This window comes from Pristiophorus japonicus, chromosome 11, assembly GCF_044704955.1.
Source record: "Pristiophorus japonicus isolate sPriJap1 chromosome 11, sPriJap1.hap1, whole genome shotgun sequence".
NCBI lineage: Eukaryota > Metazoa > Chordata > Chondrichthyes > Pristiophoridae > Pristiophorus > Pristiophorus japonicus.
In genome coordinates, this window is record NC_091987.1 from 146,573,975 (window position 1) to 146,595,874 (window position 21,900).

Consider the following 21,900-nt stretch of genomic DNA (forward strand, 5'->3'; position numbering starts at 1 on the left):
TTAGGTGAGTGGGCAAATGTATGGCAGATGCAGTATAATATGAATAAGTGTGAGGTTATCCACTTTGGTGACAAAAACAGGAAGGCATATTATTATCTGAATGATGACAGATTAGTAAACGGGGAGGTGCAACGAGACCTGGGTGTCATGGTACATCAGTCATTGAAAGCATGCAGGTACAGCAGGCAGTAAAGAAAGCAAATGGTATGTTGGCCTTCATAGCGAGAGGATTTGAGCATAGGAGCAGGGAGGTCTTGTTGCAGTTGTACAGGGCCTTGGTGAGACCACACCTTGAGTATTGTGTGCAATTTTGGTTTCCTAATCTGAGGAAGGACATTCTTGCTATTGAGGGAGTGCAGCGAAGGTACCAGACTGATTCCCGGGATGGCAGGATTGACATATGAAGAAAGATTGGTCAACTAGGCTTATATTCACTGGAATTTAAAGATTGAGAGGGGATCTCATAGAAGCATATAAAATTCTGACGGGATTGGACAGGTTAGATGCAGGAAGAATGTTCCCGATGTTGGGGAAGTCCAGGACCAGGGGTCACAATCTAAGGATAAGGGGTAAGCCATCTAGGACTGAGATGAGGAGAAACTTTTTCACCCAGAGAATTGTGAACTTGTGGAATTCCCTGCCACAGAAAGTTGTTGAGTCCAGTTTGTTGGATATATTCAAAAGGGAGTTAGATGTGGCCCTTATGGCTAAAGGGATCAAGGGGTATGGAGAGAAGACAGGAGTGGGGTACTGAAGTTGCATGATCAGCCATGATCATATTGAATGGTGGTGCAGGTTCGAAGGGCCAAATGGCCTGCTCCTGCACCCATTTTCTATGTTTCTATAACTAAAACCGCCTATTTCCACCTCTGTAAAATTGTCTGTCTCCACCCCTGCCTCAGCTCTTCTGCTGCTGAAACCCTCATCCATGTCTTTGTTACCTCTAGACTTGACTACTCCAACACACCCCTAGCTGGCCTCCCACATTCTACCCTACGTAAACCTGAGGTTATCCAAAGCTCGGCAGCCCGTATCCTAACATGCACAAGTCCCGTTCATCCATCACACCTGTGCTCGCTGACCTACATTGGCTCCCGATTAAGCAATGCCTTGATTTCAAAATTCCGATCCTTGTTTACAAATCTCTCCATAGCCTCTCCCCTCCCTATTTCTTTAATCTCCTTCAGCCTCACAACCATCCCCACCCCCCACAATATGTCTGCGCTCCTCAAATTCTGCCCTCTTGAACATCCCTGATTGTAACTGCTCAACCATTAATGATCGTGCCTCAGTTGCCTGGACTCCTCTCTCTCTTCCTTTAAGATGCTCCTTAAAACCTACCTCTTTGACCAAGCTTTTGGTCATCTGCCATAATTTATTCTTATGTGGCTTGGTGTCAAATGTATTTGTTTTGTCTTATAAGACTCCTGTGAAGCACCTTGGGACTTTTTACTACGTTAAAGGTGCTATATAAATATAAGTTACTGTTGTTGTAGAAATGAACCCCAGTGCTTTGCTTGCCCTTTTTATGGCTTTGTTAACCTGTGTTGCTACCTTTAATGATTTGTGAATCTGTACCTAGATTCCTTTGCATATCCACCCCATTTAGACTCCTTGTTTTCCAAGGAATAGGTGGCCTCCTTACTCATCCTATCAAAATGCACCACCTCACACTTATCTGGATAGAAACTAATTTGCCATTTACACGCCCATTCTGCAAGTATGATCAGGTGCAGACGTGACACTATGCCAGGCTCAACGGACCAGCTGGTCTTTATTCGTTTCTCCTTTTCATATGCACGTTTGTACATTCATAATTAGACCTGACTCTTCCTGGTAATATTGTCAAATACTGTTCCAGTTAACTATTTTTAATTGTCTCAGGCGGTCATGGATTTTTGAATTTGTTTCCTTCACAAAAGGATTTGCGAATGAGTTATGTTTAAGTGCTATGTTTCGGAACAAACAGGTATTTAATAAAACACAGATGGCAGGCAATGAAAATGTGGAATAAAGCCAAACAAGGCAGTTTGTGAAAGGTTATAAACTGATACAATGAGGGTAGATTGTCTTATCCCAGACCCACTGAGCCAGGATGGCCCACATTAATTTTGAAAAGCAAATGCTTTATTTAAGTGCACTTTCCGGGGGGGCGAGGAGGAAAGAGAAGAAAGACTTGGGGCTCAATTTTCCCCAATGCTGTTTTTTGGCGTACTTGAAGAGTTACACCCATTTTTTTGGAGCCCCAACTACGCTAAAAAAAATCATCCAACTTTCCCCATTTAAATTGTTGATTTTGGCACCGCCTAGCCTGTCCTTTAGCTTTGTGGGTGGAGCCGAAGATCTACGCCAAAAAGATCGGGTTGCCAGGGTAATGAGGGACACACTGCGGGCTGAGGCTGGAAAGTGAAACATACAACACATTCTGGCCAGCTCACAGCAACCTGCACAAGCACCTTGCAGCAGCATATCAGTGTTTATGCCAAAAGTCTATCCCCCCATCCCACCCAGTGCCAGGTGCCGCTCCTAACCCTGGCTGAAAGGCCTTCTCTCCCAGCCCCCCCCCCCCCCCCCGCTCTCTCTCTCTCTCCCTCCCACTTCTCTCTCTCACCCGCCCCCCTCAACCCTTTCTCTCTCTCTCTCCCCCCCACCCCTCTCCTTCTTTCTTCCCACCCCCCTCCACCCCCTCTCTCTCTCTCTATCTCTCTCCCCCTCTCCTTCTCTCTCTCTCCTACCCCACTCCCTCCTCCCTCTCTCCCGCTGCTGTCTGGACCGTGAAACTGCATCTGCTGCGCTGATTTTATTAACTGCCCAGAAGGTTTTCCCAGAGTGGTCACATGCGCCGTCCTAAGAAAAATTGGAGTAAATTAGAACTGGCCAAACTTGCTTAAATGGCCAGAATTGGCGTGGGTGACAGGTTACACCCCCAACGAGGTAAAAAAAAAATCGTAGCCTAAAAAAATCCTACCTAAGTGAATTATACTAGCGCAGAAACTTTGGGGAAACTTGGAGGTTTGAATTTACTCCCCAAAAAATGGTGCATGCCAAAAAAAATGGCGCGGAAAATTGAGCCCTTGGATTTATAGAGCACCTTTCACCACCACCGGACATCTCAAAGCTCTTTACAGCCAAAGTGCTTTTGGAATGTAGTCACTGTTGTAATGTGGGAAATGCGGCAACCAATTTGCGCACAAGCAAGCTCCCTCAAACAGCAATGTGATAATCATAGAATCACAGCACAATAGGGGGCCATTCGGCCCGTTGAGCCTGTGCCGGCTCTCTGCAAGAGCACTTCAACTAGTCCCACTGCTCAGCCCTTTCCTCCAGAGCCTTGCAATTTTTTTCCTTCAGGTACATATCCAATTCCCTTTTGAAAGCCACGATTGAATCTGCCTCCACCATCCTTTCAGGCAGCGCATTCCAGATCCTAACCACTCACTGCATAAAAAAGTTTTCCTCATGTTGCCTTTGGTTCTTCTGCCAATCACCTTAAAATAATCCCAAATAATTATCTTTGCAAACCTTCAAATTCAATAATAACCAGATACAGGTTGAACCTCCCTTATCCGGCACCCTCAGGATCTGGCCTGTGCCGGATAAGGGATTTTGCTGGATAAAGGGAGGCCAGTCCGAGGTCGGGGAGGGGGTGGAGGAAGTCGGTGTCCCGGACGGGTCCGAAGTGTCGACGGGCTGAGTGTTGGTGGGCCCCAAAGTTGGGGTAGAGGTTGGCCGCGTTCTGCGCATCCGCCACCTGGTGGCTGGGAATGATGCCGGATAAGGGAGCCCGGATAAGTAAAACCTGTAATCTATTTTTTTTGTATGTTGATTGAGGGATAAATATTGGCCAGGACACCGGGGATAACTCCCCTGCTCTTCGTCGAAATAGTGCCATGGGAACTTTTACGTACACTTGAGAGGGCAGGCGGGGCCTCGGTTTAACGTCACAGCCGAAAGACGGCACCTCCGACATTGCAACATACCCTCAGTGTTGCACTGGAGTGTCAGCCTAGATTTTTTTTTGTGCTCAAGTACCTTAGTGGGTAACAGGTAGCAGGTTTTACTGACAGGCTTACTGGTGAATCATTAAGACTATATTTTTAAGGATCATTTCTATACTTCGTAACTTGAAAAATGTATTTGAAAATATCTGAATGTAGAAGAAGTCAGAGGAACAGCCCTCCCACTGGCGAGGAAGCCAGAAAAAAGAATAAAGAAACAGTTACCCAGCTGGGTCTGGGAAGCAAGCCTGGCCGAGCAAGGGGAAACGTGCCAATCTCAAGCCCAGGGCTGGTCAGGATCAGAAGCCAACCAGGAAAATGTTACACTCACCTGCTAATAGTGAGAGTGGCATATTTTTATTCTTAATCTTGCTGTTGAGGGTTCTGTAGTTAGTTGAATCAAGGCAAGATAAAATGTTATCAGTTGCCCTGTAAGTTCACTTGCTGTCTCTAAAACAAGGCAACTTAACTATTCATAAATAGGAGCAGGAGTAGGCCATTTGGCCGCTTGAGCCTGCTCCGCCATTCAAGAAGATCATGGTTGATCTGATCTTGGCCTCAACTCCACTTCCCTGCACGCTCCTCATAACCTTCAACTCCCTTATCATTCGGAAATCTGTCTATATCTACCTTAAATATATTCAATGACCCAGCCTCCACAGTCCTCTGGGGTAGAGAATTCCAAAGATTCACGACCCTCTGAGAGAAGAAATTCAGATCTTGCTTTCTTAAAGTATTTCAGTCCACCTTCAGAAGCACACATCAGAGCAAGTGCGAAAGACACGACATTGAGTTCAGATCCCAGGGGGATGCTATTGTGAGGTCCTCCCCCAGGCTATGCATCATATCATTCGACGTTGGGTAGTACAGGCATGCTCCTGAACATAAGTCACTTGAACCATTTATGGGAGTGATCAGCACTGCTGTACCTGAGATTATATTTAAGCCAGACCCAAAACTTGTAACACAGGTAATACTTTCAATAACACTCTGCCCCAGATGCTACTTTCATGTTACAAGACAGACAGTCCCCTCCAGATTTGATGTATTTGTCCGTATTCAGACTCTAACAGGTCATGCCATCTGTCAACCATGGCTACAAAAAAGTCACGTAGTCCAAAGTCGGTATTAATTTCCTTATTTTCCAGGAACCAGCTGGAAGATGGTGGTGGAAGCCTTTAATATATACACCAACTCCAGAGCACATCACATCCTGAGCTCACCAGGTGATACTTTTATTTTCCTCATTATACTTGATATAAAAGTTAGAACTTTAGAAAAATTGATGCAATTTGTATATTTAATTAAGATAAATACAATAGCTTTGAACTTTAGTTTGTATATCCAAATGATTTTGTACCTTTTAAAAAAAAACAGATGGAAGTGATTAGTCGCACCATTAGTGCTCTTTGGAAATTGGCAGAAGCGATGAGCAGAGAAACAGGTGCTACATGGTCAGGGGCACAGGAGGGTCCTGCCTCACTGTCAGGGGCACAGACAGGTCCTGCCCCACTGTTAGGGGCACAGACAGGAACCACCCCCCCCCCCCCCATCCCTTATCAGGGGCACAAAGGGGCCCTGCCCCCACCCCCACCCCTGTCAGGGGCACAAACGGGTCCTGCCCCACCGACAGGGATTTACAGGATTAATAAGGTCATTACTTACTTTAAGTGGATTTTGCCTCCAGTTTTAATGAGTGAACAGAACCGTCCCTCCACCAAACATAGTTAAACCTGTGATTACTGGCCTTTAAAGCACCATCCGTTCCTGCGATACTTAACACCAGCAGTTATTCGATCTCTGTGTAACAAAGAGAGAAGCTGCCACTCCAAAACACACCTGTCGTTTTCTTCAGTTGCAGCCACGTTTCAGTAATATTCTTACACAGCAAGGAAATCGGGTTACTGGTCATTGTGGCAAAATCACAAGGTAAACAGCCTATCCAGGATTGTGGCTGCCGATCCCATCTTTGAGCTTGCACACGGGCAGCAACAAGGCCGATGTCTCATCCTCTACAATATTCAGGAGGATGTTGTACAAAGCACGGAGCAGCGTCCGGGTAGGATCTCTCAGGGTCTGCCTGAATACGGTGGGATCTCACACACACTGCGCTGCGAGTCCGCTGGGATCCGTTAACAGCCCGCATTTACAATTAAACAAGCTAAATGTGCTCACAATTTCAAGACTTTAAGAATAATCTTAAGTAATAAAATAAACAAATAAAAGATAGTGTGTGCCTTTTTGTCGATAGTTTAAAACCTCCCTAAGGGCCCCTTGTAGGGAGATTTAATGAAGCCTGTCAGGTGATACTGTTCTGCCCAAAGGGAATAACAGCCAACGTGTCTTCTAATTGTGAATTCGAGTGCCATCACCTTTTAGCAAGGTATGACCTGAAATCCAGTACTAATACCTCAAAAGAAACTAAGCAGGCCAGTGGAATTCAAAAATCAGAAAATATACAACTCCTATCCATTTCTCTATGATCAGCCTGTACTTCTTACATTCTTTTTAGATTGGGGTTAGAATAATCTTCAGACAGCAGTTCTCACACCATCAAAAAACTATTTTAGTGTAAAATGAGAATTTTGCAAAATAATTCATATAACCAAATCATGCATCATACTGCAAACAACAGGATAAAAGGTATGGAACTGAACTTTATTCATTACCACAGCCACATTTCCCTACATTGTATCAGTAATCACACTTCAAATGTATTTCATTGGCTGCAAAACGCTTTGGAACGTGAAAGGCACTGTGTAAATGCAAATTTTTTTCCTTTACTTTTCTTTTTTTCTTTCATTCATTATTCTTATGTTCATGTAAACTGAACGACAGTGTGATTCATGGTGGATTTCAATTCTGGAATGGCTTCTTGCAGCAGTTCAATGATATCAGCTGCTGCTCCCAGTAATATAGAAACTGGCCGGATCATATGATGGAGCAAGTGTTCATTATTTTGTTGGTGCTAGCATTTCCCTTATCTCTTGGAAAGACTTAAACTGCTTGGGTGGGCTACAGGGGGCAAGAAAGAGCACCAGAGTATTGACTCAGGGCGTTGGTGAAACCACACCTGGAGTATGTGTACAGTTTTGGTCTCCTTATTTAAGGAAGGATATATTTGCATTGGAGGCAGTTCAGAGAAGTTTCATTAGGTTGATTCCTGAGATGAAGGGGTTGTCTTATGAAGAAAGGTTGAGCAGATTGGACCTATACTCATTGGAGTTTAGAAGAATGAGAGGTGATCTTATTGAAATGTATAAGATTATGGGCTCAATCTTCCCCGGTGATTTGCGCTTTTTTTTGAGCAGGCTGCTTTTTTTGGCCTCAGTTAAAAAACTACAATTTCCCCAATCAATTCGCACCAGCGTAACTCAGTTAGTTATGATTTGTTTAGGTGTTTTTTTTCAGCCAAAGGAGGTGTAACCTGCCACCCGCACCAATTCTGGCCATTTAGGCAAGTTTGGCCAGCTGAGAGTTACTCCAGTTATGCTTAGGCCAGTGTATGTGGCCTCTGCAGAAAAACCTTCTGAAGAGTTAAAGAAATCGGCACAGGTAAGTGCATCAGATGCCCGGACAGCAACAGCAGGAAAGGTAAGAGAGGGGGCGGGGGGGGGCGGAGGCGGGGGGGGGGAGGTGGTGGGGGGAGAAGAGAGAGTTAGGTTTGGGGGGGGAGGGGAGGAGAGGAGTGTGGGGGGGAGAGATGGGGTATGGAGGAAAACCTTTCGGGTGTAGCTGCGGGGACTGGGAGGTAGGAGGCTATTTGGCCTGGGATAGGAGCGGGGGACCTGGACCAGCAAGGCACTCGGGGCTGGGGGGGCGGGGTGTACCGACAAGGCACTCAGGACTGGGGGGAGCGGGACAAGCAAGGCACTCGGGGCTGTGGGAGAGGACCGGAAAGGCACTTGGGGTTGTGGGAGAGGACCGGCAAGGCACTGGGGGCTGGGGAGGGGGGACCGGCAAGATTGGGGAGGGGGGGGTGAGGAAGAGAGGAGCGGGACCAGCAAGGCACTTGGGGTTGTGGGAGAGGACCGGCAAGGCACTGGGGGCTGGGGAGGGGGGACCGGCAAGATTGGGGAGGGGGGGGGGGTGAGGAAGAGAGGAGCGGGACCAGCAAGGCACTCGGGGCTGGGGGCGGGTGGTGGAAGAGCGGCAAGGCACTCGGGGTGGGGGGCTGAGGGGGAGCGGGACTGGCAAGGGGCTCAGGGCGGGCTAGGCAAGCAGACCGGCAAGCCCTGCGGCCAGGGCTAGGGTAGCGGGACCAGCTTTAATAATTGCCGGTAAGTTGCTGAAATATGTTTTAATGTGTTTTTAAGTTGATGCAATGTATTTTTATGGGCCTGAAATTCTGATGTCCCGGGTCCGTACGAAGTTTCTATGGACCCGGGAAGGCATCGGAAAAGCTGGTTTTCAGTGTGCGCACGCGCTGAAAACCGGCTTTTCCGATCTGTCAATTTTCCGGCTTGACAGATCATCCTCATATCAAGAGCGAGGACACTTGCAGGGCAAGATTTCTGATATTTACGCGTATCTTGCCCAGCAAATGTCCTCAAAAATCTTGCGCCTGAAAAAGTAGGTGTATAGCCTACTTTTACAGGCTCAAGTGTTTAAAAATACACAAAAACATTTTAAAATAAAGTTATAAAAGCACATTTTATTGTTAAAAACCCTCCCCACAACGGTAAGTTTATTTTAAGGCATAATTTTTAAAACTTTTTAAATGAATCTTAAATATGTAGTGTATTTTTCTATTTTTTTGAGTGTTTTGTGTGTTTGGAGGGTTTCTCATTCATAATAATGGGAACTCCAACTTATGGAGTTCCCATTATGATGAATGAGAAAATACTGTACCTTGATTGGCTGCCCAGAGCCATGTGACTCCAGCTCCAGCATACGGAGGTTCCAACATGCACGCACTCTGATGCATAGGGAGTGAAGGCCTCGGGATCGGATGTTTGAGCGGGCGCAGCAGGAACAAGTAGGTGCGCATCTTTTTTTAACTTTTTCAGTCGATTGCCCACAGGAAGACCTCAATCGGAATTTCAGGCCCAATGTGTTGCATGCTGGCTGTATGTTTCACTTTGCAGCCTCAGCTCGCATTGTGTCCCTAGTTACCGTGGCAACCCGATCTTTTTGGCGCAGATCAAGGCTCCACCCCCAAAACTAAAGGACAGGTTAGCCTATGCCAAAATGAAGAAATCCAACAGAGAAACTTAGAATTTTTTTTTTTGGCATACTTAGGACCCTCAAAATCGGGTCTAACTCTTCAAGTACTCCAAAAAATTCTTTGGTGAAAATCGAGCCCACAGAGGGGGCTTGACTGGGTAGATGCAGAGAGGATGTTTCCCCTCGTGGGGGAATCTAGAACCAAGGGCATAGTTTCAGTATAATGGATCGCCCATTTAAAACTGAGATGAGAAGGAATTTCTTCTCTGAGGGTCGTGAATCTTTGGAATTCTCTACCCCAGAGAGCTGTGGAGGCTGGGTCATTGAATATATTTAAAGGTGGAAATAGAGAGATTTTTGAACGATAGGGTGTAAAAGGTTTAAGGGAGCGGGCAGGGAAGTGGAGTTGAGGCCAAGAGCAGATCAGCCATGATATTGAATAGCGTCTTTAGGATGAGACGTTAAACTGAGGTCCCGCCTGCTCTCTCAAGTGGATGCAAAAGATCCCATGGCACTATTTTGAAGAACAGGGGAGTCATTCCTAGTATCCTGGCCAATATTTATCCCTCAATCAATATAACAAAAACAGATTATCTGGTCATTATCGCATTGCTGTTTGTGGGAGCTTGCTGTGCGCAAAGTGGCTGCCGCGTTTTCCGTATTGCAACAGTGACTACACTCCAAAAGTACTTCATTGGCTGTAAAGCACTTTGAGATGTCAGTGGTCGTGAAAGGCACTATATAAAAAATACAATCCAAGTCTTATTTATTAACAACTTGGATGATGGGATAGAGAGCCATATAGCCAAGTTTAAAAGCCAAGTTTGAAAGCAAGCAAGAAAACCTTTCATTTATACAATACCTTTCACGACCTCAGAACATCCCAAATCGTTTTCCAGCCAATGAAGCACTTTTTGAAGTGTTGTAATGCAGATGGAAACAGTTACAAAGAGATATTGGCCCGGAATTTGCAGTCAGCAGCGAAGCAAAGGTGTTCGCTGCTGGTCTCGAAGTAAGATTCGCACAAGGATCTCACGATCCCTGTGTCGAGACATTTGGGTTTGCCAACCTTCAATTAAATTCAATAAACTGTAGTGGGAATCCCTTTGTGTGAACTGTTGTGACAGCAACAGGCTGACTAAACAGTCAATCAAAAGGCAAAATTCTCAGAGACAGCGAACAAGGAAGCGAGTAAGCTGTTAAAATTCTAAACTTTAAAAATAGTTAGGAGAGAGCAAAAGAATGATTGGGACTCTCACATGGGGAAAAAGCAAACCTGAAATAAGAATGGATAAACTTTAAAAAATAATTCCCTGAAGGACATGAGTGAACCAGATAGTTTTTTACAACAATTCGGTCGTTTCATGGTCACCGTTACCAATACTAGCTTTTTATTCCAGATTTATTTATTAACTGAATTTAAATTCCACAGCTGCCATGGTGGGATTTGAACTTATGTCTCCAGATCATTAGTCCAATCCTCAGGATTACTAGTCCCAATTCGCTACTGTATATACCCCTGTTGACTGAAGAGATACTGAACTATAATGAAGACTAATGAAAGAGAAAATAGGGTATTGATGCATTAGTTGTCATTTTGAGCATAGAATCAATGTCACTTCTTCACTCGGGAATTGAAATGACTGAAGTCATTATAGGCAGTCCCTCAAAACGAGGATGACTTGCTTCCACGCCGAAAGCGGATGAGTTCACAGGTGTTTCAATGATATTCCGGATCCAGAACTACATCCTGAAGGATGCGTGGGTTTTTTAACGTGCGGTGACCGCTGCACACAAGCCACCACACGGGCTTGACAGAGCTAAGTCTTGGTCCAGTGGCAAGGATTAACCAAGACGATTGGAGACCAGCTCTGCTGCACGGACCTAGTGCGCACACATATCACAGTGTGGACTGGCCCATGCTGCCCCTGGGCCCTCGCCTCTTCTGGGACCTGAACTTTCACCTCTCCTGGGCCCCGATCACATCCTTCTATGAACTCTTGCCGCTCCTTCGTCCTGACTGCCGCTCCTGCTGTACTTGCCCGCACTACAGTCAGCCGTCGCCCTGCTGCAGCAGCACGCGCTGCTCCCTGCAGTGGCATGCTGCTGCACGCTGCTCCCGCCAATGGCCCCGGCCTGCTGATGATCTTGCAGGCCGGGACCGCGGCAATTTTTGGGCCGGGCCGCCGCACACTGCTCCCTGTAATGGCCCCAGTCTGCTGCTGGTCCCCTGTGTCATGTATGCAACCTTCATACAACTGTAACCTTCATGTAACTGTAACCTTCATGCAACCACACTGTACACTGTACACTGTATATATGTCCTGGAAATGCACACCTTGACCACAGTGGGTGAATTTGTGGGAGACACTCCTCACCTGGGCACTCAGGTATTTAAAGGGAGGTCCCACGCAGGGTCATCACTTCTTGGTCCTGGGAATAAAGAAGGGTTACGCAATGGCTGTGTCTGCAGTACATGCCTCGTGTGATTCAGTAGCAAGGTGCAGGGGATCTACATTTGGCGACGAGAAACGAGAATCACCGAACCACGAGGATGGCCACCAGTAGCACAGAGGAACATTACTGTGTGGGTGAGGACTGGGACGACTTTGTTGAGTGACTCCAGCAGAGTTTCATCACGAAGGACCGGCTGGGAGGGGGAGCGGCAGACAAGCGGAGGGCGCATCTACTGACCAGCTGCGGACCAAAGACGCATGCGCTGATGAAAGACCTGCTCGCACCCGAGAAGCCGGAGGACAAGTCCTTCGAAGAGCTCAGCCAGCTGATCAGTGAGCATCTCAAACCGGTGAGTAGCGTACACATGGCCCGGCACCAGTTCTACACACACTGGCGTCGGGAGGGACAAAACATCTCGGACTTCGTTGCGGACCTGCGGCACTTGGCCAGTCTCTGTAAGTTCACAGACGCCTGCAGGGGGGAATTGTTGAGGGATTTCTTCATTAAGGGCATTAGTCATGCCGGGATTTTCAGGAAGCTCATAGAGACCAAGGACTTGACTTTAGAAGGGGTGGCGTTGATAGCTCAGACCTTCATGGCAGAGGAAGAAGAAACCAAGCTAATTTACATGCGCAACTCTGGTTCCAATGTGGCGATGGACCGGGGAGTTAACATTGTGAACGCGGCTCAGGACCCCACAGGCAGACAAGGGCATTTTGAAACCGGCCAGGCAGCAACAGACTCTAGGGTGCGCCTGCAACAGGGATAATGGAAAGGGGATCGGCAATTCACGCCATCTCGAGGAACAATGCGTCCCATGATGGGACCATTGACACCCACCATCAGAGCGCTTAGAAATAACTAAAGGGACAATCAGAGAGGAATGGCTGGTAACAGTCCTTTTGTTAACAACCTCAGCTCATGCTGGAGGTGTTGGGGTAGACATATTGCGAAAAGCTGCAGGTTCCAGCAATTTATCTGTAGGAATTGCAGTGGACACTTGACAAGAATGTGCAGAAAGGCTATAGCGAGGCTAATCTACGAGACAGAGGAACCAGACGAAGGATCTGCAATGCAGAATGATGCTTGGGGCAAAGCCATGGATGCTGAACTTCAGCGAGTTCATGTGGCTGACGTCCACAGCTCATACACCAAAATGCCACCCATGATGATGAAAGTTTTATTGAATGACATCCCGGTGTGCATGGAGCTGGACACAGGAGCCAGCCAGTCCCTTATGAGCGCCCAACAATTTGAGAGACGATGGCCACACAGAGCTAGCAGGCCAAAACTGGAACGCATTGACACGCAGCTACAGACATACACCAAAGAGATCATCCCAGTGCTAGACAATGCAAACCTGGTGGTAACACATAATGGATCAGAGAACCGGCTGCCACTCTGGATTGTCCCAGGAAACGGCCCCGCACTTTGGGGAGGAGCTGGCTAGCCGAGATGAACTGGAAATGGGGGGGATAGGCACACCATTTCATCTGTGGAGCGAAGCTCATGCTCACAGGTCCTACAGAAATTCGGGGCATTGTTTCAACCCGGTGTCCGGACTTTCAAGGGACCAAAGTAGGAATACGCATCACCCCGGACGCCAGACCAGTGCACCACAAAGCCAGAGCGATGCCGTATGTGATGCGTGAGAAAATCGAAAGTGAATTGGACAGGCTGCTCAGAGTGAGCATAATTTCGGCCGTTGAATTCAGTGACTGGGCAAGTTCCATCGTTCCTGTTCTCAAAGTGGATGGCTCGATCAGGATTTGTGGCGACTACAGTGCCACCATCAACCGAGTGACACTGCAGGACTAATACCCGCTTCTGAGAGCGGAGGACCTTTTTGCCATGCTGGCAGGTGGCAAGCTGTTCACTAAGTTGGACCTCACTTCGGCCTACATGACTCAGGAACTGGCTGAAGAATCCAAGCTTCTGACCACCATCACGACGCACAAGGGGCTATTTATCTACAACAGGTGTCCGTTTAGCATTCGTTCGGCAGCCGCTATCTTTCAGAGGAACATGGAAAGCTTGCTCAAATCCATTCCTGGAACAATCATATTCCAAGACGACATCCTAATAATGGGTCGAGACACCGAGGGACACTTCCAAAACCTGGGGGAGGTGCTACGCCGACTGGACTGTGTAGGCTTGCGGTTGAAAAAGCCCAAGTGTGTGTTTTTGGCCCCAGATGTCGAGTCTTTGGGCAGGAGGGTTGCCGCAGACGGGATCCGGCCCACCGAAGCTAAAACGGAGGCGATCCGCCGGGCACCTAGGCCCGGCAACACATCGGAGTTGCGATCATTCCTGGGACTTTTGAACTATTTCAGGAACTTTCTGCCGAACTTAAGCACATTGTTGGAGTTGTTACGTAAAGTGCTTTTGCGTAAAGGTTGTGAATGGTTTCGGGGGGGATGGTCAAGAATGGGCTTTCAATAGGGTGCGGAACCTACTTTGTTCCAACAAGCTGTTGACCTTGTACGACCCCTGTAAAGAACTGGTTTTAACATGTGATGCATCATCCTATGGGGTTGGGTGCGTGTTGCAGCAGAGTAATGATGACGGCTGACTCCAACCAGTGGCTTATGCCTCCAGGTCGCTCTCCCAGGCAGAGCGCGGATAGGGCATGGTCGAAAAGGAAGCACTCGCTTGTGTTTACGGGGTGAAAAAATGCAACAGTACCTTTTCGATGGGCGGTTCAAGCTAGCAATGGACCACAAGCTGTTAACATCCCTGTTGTCCAACAGCAAGGCTGTCAATGCCAATGCGTCAGCTCGCATACAGCGATGGGCTCTCACGCTGGCTGCGAATGATTACACCAAACGGCACTGGCCAGGCACCGAGAATTGCTCTGACGCGCTCAGCAGGCTTCCACTGGCCACCACTGAGGGGGCGTCGGACAAAGTGTTGAGATGGTCATGGCCGTTGAGGCTTTTGACACCGCAGGCTCCCCCATCACAGCCTGCCAGATCAAAATCTGGACCAACAGAGACCTCCTCCTGTCCATGATAAAGAAATGTGTTCTGACTGGGGATTGGGCGCCCGCACACGGGGCGTGCCCCGAGGAGGTCAGACCGTTTCACAGATGGATGGATGAGCTCTCCATCCAAGCCGACTGCCTGCTATGGGGCAGCCGGGTAGTCATGCCCCACGAAGGAAGGGAAGCATTCATCAGGGAACTCCACAGGGAGCACCCTGGCATCATGCTAATGAAGGCCATTGCCCGGTCACATGTATGGTGGCCGGGAATTGACTCAAACCTGGAACACTGGGTTCGCAGGTGCACGACGTGTGCTCAGCTAGGCAATGCCCCCAGGGAGGCCCCACTCAGTCCGTGGTCCTGGCCCACCAGGCCATGGTCACGTGTTCACGTAGATTACGCGGGCCCGTTCATGGGAAAAATGTTCCTGATTGTTGTTGATGCATACTCAAAATGGATCGAGTGTATCATATTAAACTCATGCACGACATCCATCACAGTGGAGAGTCTGCGTACGGTTTTCGCGACCCACGGCTTGCCGGACATTCTGGTCAGCGACAATGGCCCGTGCTTCACCAGCCATGAATTCCAGGAGTCTATGTCGGGTAATGGCATCAAACACGTCCGGACAGCCAGCTTCCAATGGCCAGGCGGAATGTGCCGTCCAAGTCATAAAACAGGGCATGTTCCATATCCAAGGACCCTCCCTTCAGTACCGCCTATCACGCCTCCTGCTGGCCTACAGGTCCCGCCCGCATTCGCTCACGGGAGTCCCGCCAGCGGAACTACTTATGAAACGCATGCTTAAAACACGGCTGATCCTCGTTCATCCAGTCCTGTCAGACATTGTTGAGGGCAAGCGCCAGTCCCAAACCGAGTGCCATGATCGAAACGCAAGGGAGAGGTGTATAGAAATTGATGACCCGGTACTTGTTCTTAACCATGCTTTGGGACCCAAGTGGCTTGAGGGCACCGTAATTGGCAAAGAGGGGAATAGGGTCATAGTGGTCAGACTCAACAACGGGCAGATATGCCGCAAACACTTGGACCAAGTAAAGAAAAGGTTCAGCGTAGACACTGAGGAACTTGAGGAAGAGCATGAGATGTTACCCACACCACTGCCAGTGGATGAGAAACAAGGACATTCACCAAAATGCACAGTCCCTGCGGCCAGCCTGGACAGGCCGGAATCACCTCAGGTGACAAGAGATGCATGCCAAGGCTCAGCCATCAGAGCCCCAACTGTGGCGCTCCACGAGAGAGTGTCGACCACCTTAAAGACTTAACCTTTGACACAAAAAGACATGAGGGGAGGAGGTGATGTCATGTATGCAACCTTCATACAACTGTAACCTTCATGCAACCACACTGTATACTGTATATATGTCCTGGAAATGCACACCTTGACCACAGGGGATGAACTTGTGGGAGACACTCCTCACCTGGGCACTCAGGTCCCATGTGGGGTCATCACTTCTTAGTCCTGGGAATAAAGAAAGGTCAAGCAGTGACCATGTCTGCAGTACATGCCTCGTGTGATTCAGGGACACTACACCCTGTGCGGTTACTCACCAATCCAGTAATTTGTACCTTACTGCAGCTCGGTGAGAGAGAAGCAAAGAGTTTGGTGCAGCGTGTGTTCGTTTTTTCCCAGGCAACAACCTTGGGCCTGCGATGGCCCAGCTCGTTCCCCTCATGTGGTGTAAAACATAAAAAGAGGCAGGGTTGTTGGGAAGAAAAAGGTAAAGAGGGAACAGAGGCAGGAGGAGGAAACCAGAGGGGGGAAAATAAAGGGAGGGAGAGAGAAAATAAGAGGAAAGGAAGGAAAGCAAGAAGCAAATAAGGAAGACAGAGGGAGCAGCAGAATAGAGGTGAAATAAAAGAAAAGCTTTGTTAGGGTCAGTGAAAAATTGTGAAAGACAGATTGGTGGGAGTGCTGCTGCTTCTCTACCCAAAGCCACCCATCTATAAGGCAGAGAGCTTAGTTGGAGGTAGTTGTGCAACAGAATGGCTCCCTGCATGAATTTCCTACACCTTCCAGTCCTCAGGCAAAGTAAGAACAGGAACATTTCAGACCCTACCAGCCTGTATGTTCCACGCCCACCCGCCCCCAGCACAGTGCAATCTGTCTCTACCTCCAGCCTGGCATCTGGTCATGAGAATAAGTGGACTGCCTGGAACAAAGGGCTGATTAGAGATCACTATTGGAAGTGAGGTTGGAGAGGCCAAGTGAGAGGAGTTTAAAAGATGGTTTGTAGTGGAGAAGAGAAGCCGGGGGATACCTTTGCATTCCAGGATGTTCTTGGAATAGAGCACAGAAACATAGAAAATAGGAGCAGCAATAGGCTATTCGGCCCTTCGAGTCTGCACCGCCATTCACTATGATCATGGCTGATCCTCTATCTCAACACCATATTCTCGCTTTTTCACCATACCCCTTGATGCCTTTTGTTTCTAGAAATCTACCTATCTTCCTCTTAAATATATTCAGTGACTTGGCCTCCACAGCCTTCTGTGGTAGAGAATTCCACAGGTTCACCACCTTCTGAGTGAAAACATTTCTCCTCATCTTGGTCCTAAATTTCCTACCCCGTATCCTGAGACTGTGACCCCTTGTTCTGGACTTCCCAGCCAGGGGAAACATCCTCCCCGCATCCAGTCGTTCCAACCCAGTCAGAATTTTAAATGTTTCAATGCAATCCCCTCTCATTCTTCTAAACAGGCCTAGTCGAACCAATCTCTCCTCATAAGACAGTCCTGCCATCCCAGGAATCAGACTGGTGAACCTTTGCTGCACTCTCTCTATGGCAGTTTTAGCAGAGGAGAGCAGGACCCAAAAGTGCTTGATGTGGACCAGCCAGATCTGGCGACGAATGGCTAAACCTGTTGTCTGCCATAAAGGTTCAACTCTGCATCCCCTGGATTTAAGGGAGTGGAGATGGGGGCCATACCGGGGAATGACCAGGGAGAGAGTAATGGTTTTAATGGGGACAATGGCATCCGGGGTGTAGGTGAGTGTGTGATTGAGGAAAATGGAAGCTGCAGAAATATTGATGAATGGAGGGCCAAAGTCTAGACAATTGGGAATCTGAAAGTGCCATTGTAAGTGACTTAGGGAAGATTATTTTCCAGAGTCGAACATGGAAGGAAGTGTGTTTGGGAGGGGGAAGAGGGCTGTGAGTGGAGAGGGATAGGAGGAAGAGATCAGAGATAGTCTTATCTATGATAAACACAATGAGAGTAGAGAGGCCACTTGAGATGGCAAGGTCAAGGGGGTTGTCGTGACTATGGGTAGACAAGTTTATATGGAGGGAGAGATTAAGGGTTTATAGGAGGGCAGTGAATTCAGAGGAGAGAGGGCATGAGTTGAGATAGAGGTTGAAATCACCAACGATGAGAAGTCACTCAGTGTAAAGGCTGAGGGAGGAAAGTAGCGAAGATATCTCAGTGAGAAACTTGGCGTAGTACTTGGGTGGGCGATAGACAAAGAAGATTTTGAAGGATAGGCAAGGAGGTAGAACAAGGTGTGAATTGATGATAAGGGCTACACTGCCACCACAGCGGTCTGGGCGAAGCAAGCGGTGGAAAATATTGCCAAAGAGGATGCTTCATTGAGGGGGAAGGTGTCATCAACCGTCAGCCAAGTTTCCATCAAGGCTATGACGTCAATGCAATCATCCACACTTTTATGGGGCACACCATTAGCCTCTCACTTAAGCCCCAGATAGTTTATTTAAATTAAAAATAAAATTGAAGAAACCATGTTTACTGTTGTGGTCCAGCCATTTACCTGCCAATATGGTGGAATAATATTCTTGAAGCCTAAGTACAGGTTGAAAGGTGGCAATCTTGTGTTTAGTAAGCAATACCTTGCTGTATGACCCGAATCAACCTTTGGTTGATGACCTCAGCATTCAAGGATTATCAGTGCGCTCACTATGTCATAAGAACATAAGAATTAGGAGCAGGAGTAGGCCATTCGGCTCCTCAAGCCTGCTGTGCCATTCAATAAGATCATGGCTGATCTTCTACCTCAACTCCACTTGCCTGCACCATCCCCATATTGCTTGATTCCCTTAATATCCAAAAATCTATTGATTTCTGTCTTGAATATACTCAATGACTGAGTCTCCACAGTCCTCTGGAGTAGAGAATTCCAAAGATTCACCACCCTCTGAGTGAAGAGATTTTTCCTCACCTCAGTCCTAAATGGCCAATCCCTTATTCTGAGACTGTGACCCCATGGTTCTAGACTCCCAGATAGGGGAAACATCCTCCCTGCATCTACCCTGTCAAGCCCTGTAAGAATTTTTTATGTTTCATTGAGATCACCTCGCATTCTTCTAAACTCTAGAGAATATAGGCCTCGTCTACTCAATCTCTCCTCATAGGACAATCCCCCCCCATCCCAGGAATCAGTCTGGTCAACCTGCGTTGCACTCCCTCTATGTCAGTGCGCTCTTGTTCTTGCTCCGTACCTAACTACGAATAAAGTCTGACATTTTCTGCAGTATAAAGAATGCAGTTCTCACAGCAAGACCCAAACACAAGACATGGAAGATGAAGCAGCGGTCCAGGTGAACTGCTTTTTTCATGGATTCTACTGCTGAAGGCGCAATGCTTGTTGAATCTTTCATGGCAAATGGACTCTGAACACTTCTGATCCTACATGTTCCAATCAGACCACCAATTTCTAGAGGCAGTTCAGATACTGGTCTTGAGAAGATCTTGAACATTGGATGTTCTAGTACTGTGCCTTGATGGATAGTAATTAGGAACAATTAGGAGGAGGCCATTCAGATCTTTGAGCCTATTCTGCCATTCAATTAGATCATTGCTGATTTGTGTCTTAACTCAATCTACCCGCCTTGGATTTGTCTCTCTTATTATCCTTGCCTAACAAAAGCTATCAATCTCAGTTTTGACATTTTCAATTGACCCCCAGCTCAGCAGCTTTTTAGGGGAGCGAGCTCCAGATTTCCATTGCCCTTTGTGTGAAGACGTGATGCCTGACCTCACCCGTGAATGGCCTAGCTCTAATTTTAAGATTATGCCCCCTTGTTCTGGACTCCCCCACTGGAGGGAATAGTTTCACTCTATTTATATCTAGTCACAAAATAAAATGTGAAAATTCAAAAATAAAATGGTGATCTGGGTCACCTTTTTAAAAAATCCAAATTGCAGTCTTCATTTTGTTTCCAGCTACAAACTGTATCTTGATATATCTGTGACATCATTATAGCATATCCGGCTTGCAAAACGCACACCGAATCACAAATGCAATGAACCGCCGTTTCCAGACCTGATTTTTGATAAGAAAATAAAGAAAAATTTCAGGATTTCTTTCTCAAATTCTGGAGACAATTTTTTTTTAAAGAAAAAAAATCGATTCGCCAGAACAAAGCAGAAATTTAAACTGCGGACATTGGTTAAAAATTGATTTGAATGATTCCCATCCATACCCCAAAAATACCTTTCTACTTGTCCCAAATCCCCTCCAAAATGTTTGCACACCTGAAACTGCCTCCAATCCCCAAGATCCACATCTCTAGTGTGCATATGTATCATTTAGAAACATAGAAATTTACAGCGCAGAAGGAGACCATTTCAGCCCATCGTGTCCACGCCGGCCGACAAAGAGCCGCACGGCCCTCGGTCAGCAGCCCTGACGGTTACATATAAACCAACAAACAATGAATAATGGCGGAAAGGCAAAGAGCACCCAGCCCAACCAGTCCGCCTCACACAACTGCAACACCCCTTATACTGAAACCTTCTACACTCTACCCCAACCAGAGCCATGTGATCTCCTGGGAGAGGCAAAAACCATTTATATGTATTTATTATCAAATAAGAATGGTGAGTGGTTCCCAAGTCCCAACGGTACTGCACCTGCTGGTCACACTGTAAACATTAAGTAATTAGCGGAGTTGAATGGGACAACTCCTAACATTACGTGACAGCCCCACTGTACAGGCTACTGATGATGGAATGTTGGGGGAGGAAGAGGAGGGTGATAAGACAGAGGAATTAGGACTCAGGACCAAGTAGGGTAATGGGAACATATTTTGATATGTTCACGGGGTGAAGATTGGGAGCGTGTTCAGGATGTGGCAATGAGATGAAGTCTCGGGATATTAGCCAGTCTTTCCCCCTGCTTCCCCCCCTTGCCCCACTCCTCCCCCAGGTTCTATAGAACCATAGATATTTCAGCATAAAAGGAGCCCATTCAATCTATCACTACTGTGCCAGCTCTTTGCTAGAGCAATCCAAAGCTAATTCCACTGTCCCGCTCTCTCCTCATTGCACTGTACCTTCCAGCGCTTCAAATATTTATCCAGTTTTCTTTACAGGGTACAATAATCTTTGCCTCAGCTATTCTCTGTGAAAAGCATTTGATGCTCCAACAACCTCATCGAAACTTCTCAACTCATTAATTTCTGCTTTTTTTTGTCCTCCACCTTTCACTGGATCTTGGGATGTACGCAAGGCTGGCAAAGCCATATTTATTGCCCCTCCCTAGTTGCCATGAGAAGGTGATAGTGGGCCACCTTCTTAAATCCTTGCAGTTGTTTTGGTGATTGTGCCTTCAAGAAGATGTTAGGCAGGGATTTCTAGGAATTTAACCCAGCAATGAAGAAGGATCAATGGTAAATGTCTAAGACAGAATGGTGTGTGATTTGGAGGGAAGCTTAGAGATGATGGCGTTACAGGTGCAGCACCTAAAATCCGGAACCCTCGGGACCTTCCGGACTTCATGTTTTTGACTTTCAAACGTGTTTCTGACGTCACGAATCCGGGTTCCTGGTCAGGTTGACGCTTTTCTTTTGGCCGAGTCTGCTGCCTGTTCTTGTGGACTTTCCCCTTTGACCCCTCTTTAATGAAGGCAGCAGCCCTCTGGTCCAAGGCAGACAGTTGTGAGAATATTTGCACTGTGCCCCTAAAGTTTGGATCAGCCATAATCCTATTAAATGGCGGAGCAGGCTCGAGGGGCCATATGGCCTACTCCTGCTCCTATTTCGTATGTTCTTATGAAGTTGTGGCCCATTCTGTTCCTGCTACACCAATGCTGGTCTGTCACTCATTCTTTGGTCATTATCTCGCAACTGCACTGACTTGCTTTCATTCCTATCTTTCCAGCCGTAACCATAGAATCACCTGCAATGGCTTCTCTTCCTGCAATGTCACCTCTGGGGTCCACCAAGGATCTATCCATGGCCTCTTCCTATTTCTCATTCTACATACTGCACCTCAGTGACATCATCCAGCAACAAGGCAAGTTTTTACATGTGTGCT

At 47.3% G+C, this 21,900-nt stretch overlaps 1 protein-coding gene across 2 annotated transcripts in view; it reads right to left on the reverse strand.

Moving 5' to 3' along the window:
- The window catches only part of mcf2la (mcf.2 cell line derived transforming sequence-like a), a 673,365-nt gene extending 667,309 nt beyond the window's left edge, over nt 1-6,056 (reverse strand). For both annotated transcript variants that reach the window (XM_070894133.1, XM_070894134.1), the window contains exon 1: nt 5,838-6,056. In XM_070894133.1, the coding sequence (XP_070750234.1) occupies nt 5,838-5,910 (73 nt within the window). In that variant the 5' untranslated portion in view covers nt 5,911-6,056. The remainder of the gene's footprint in view (nt 1-5,837) is intronic.
- Between the last annotated feature and the right edge of the window lie 15,844 nt (nt 6,057-21,900).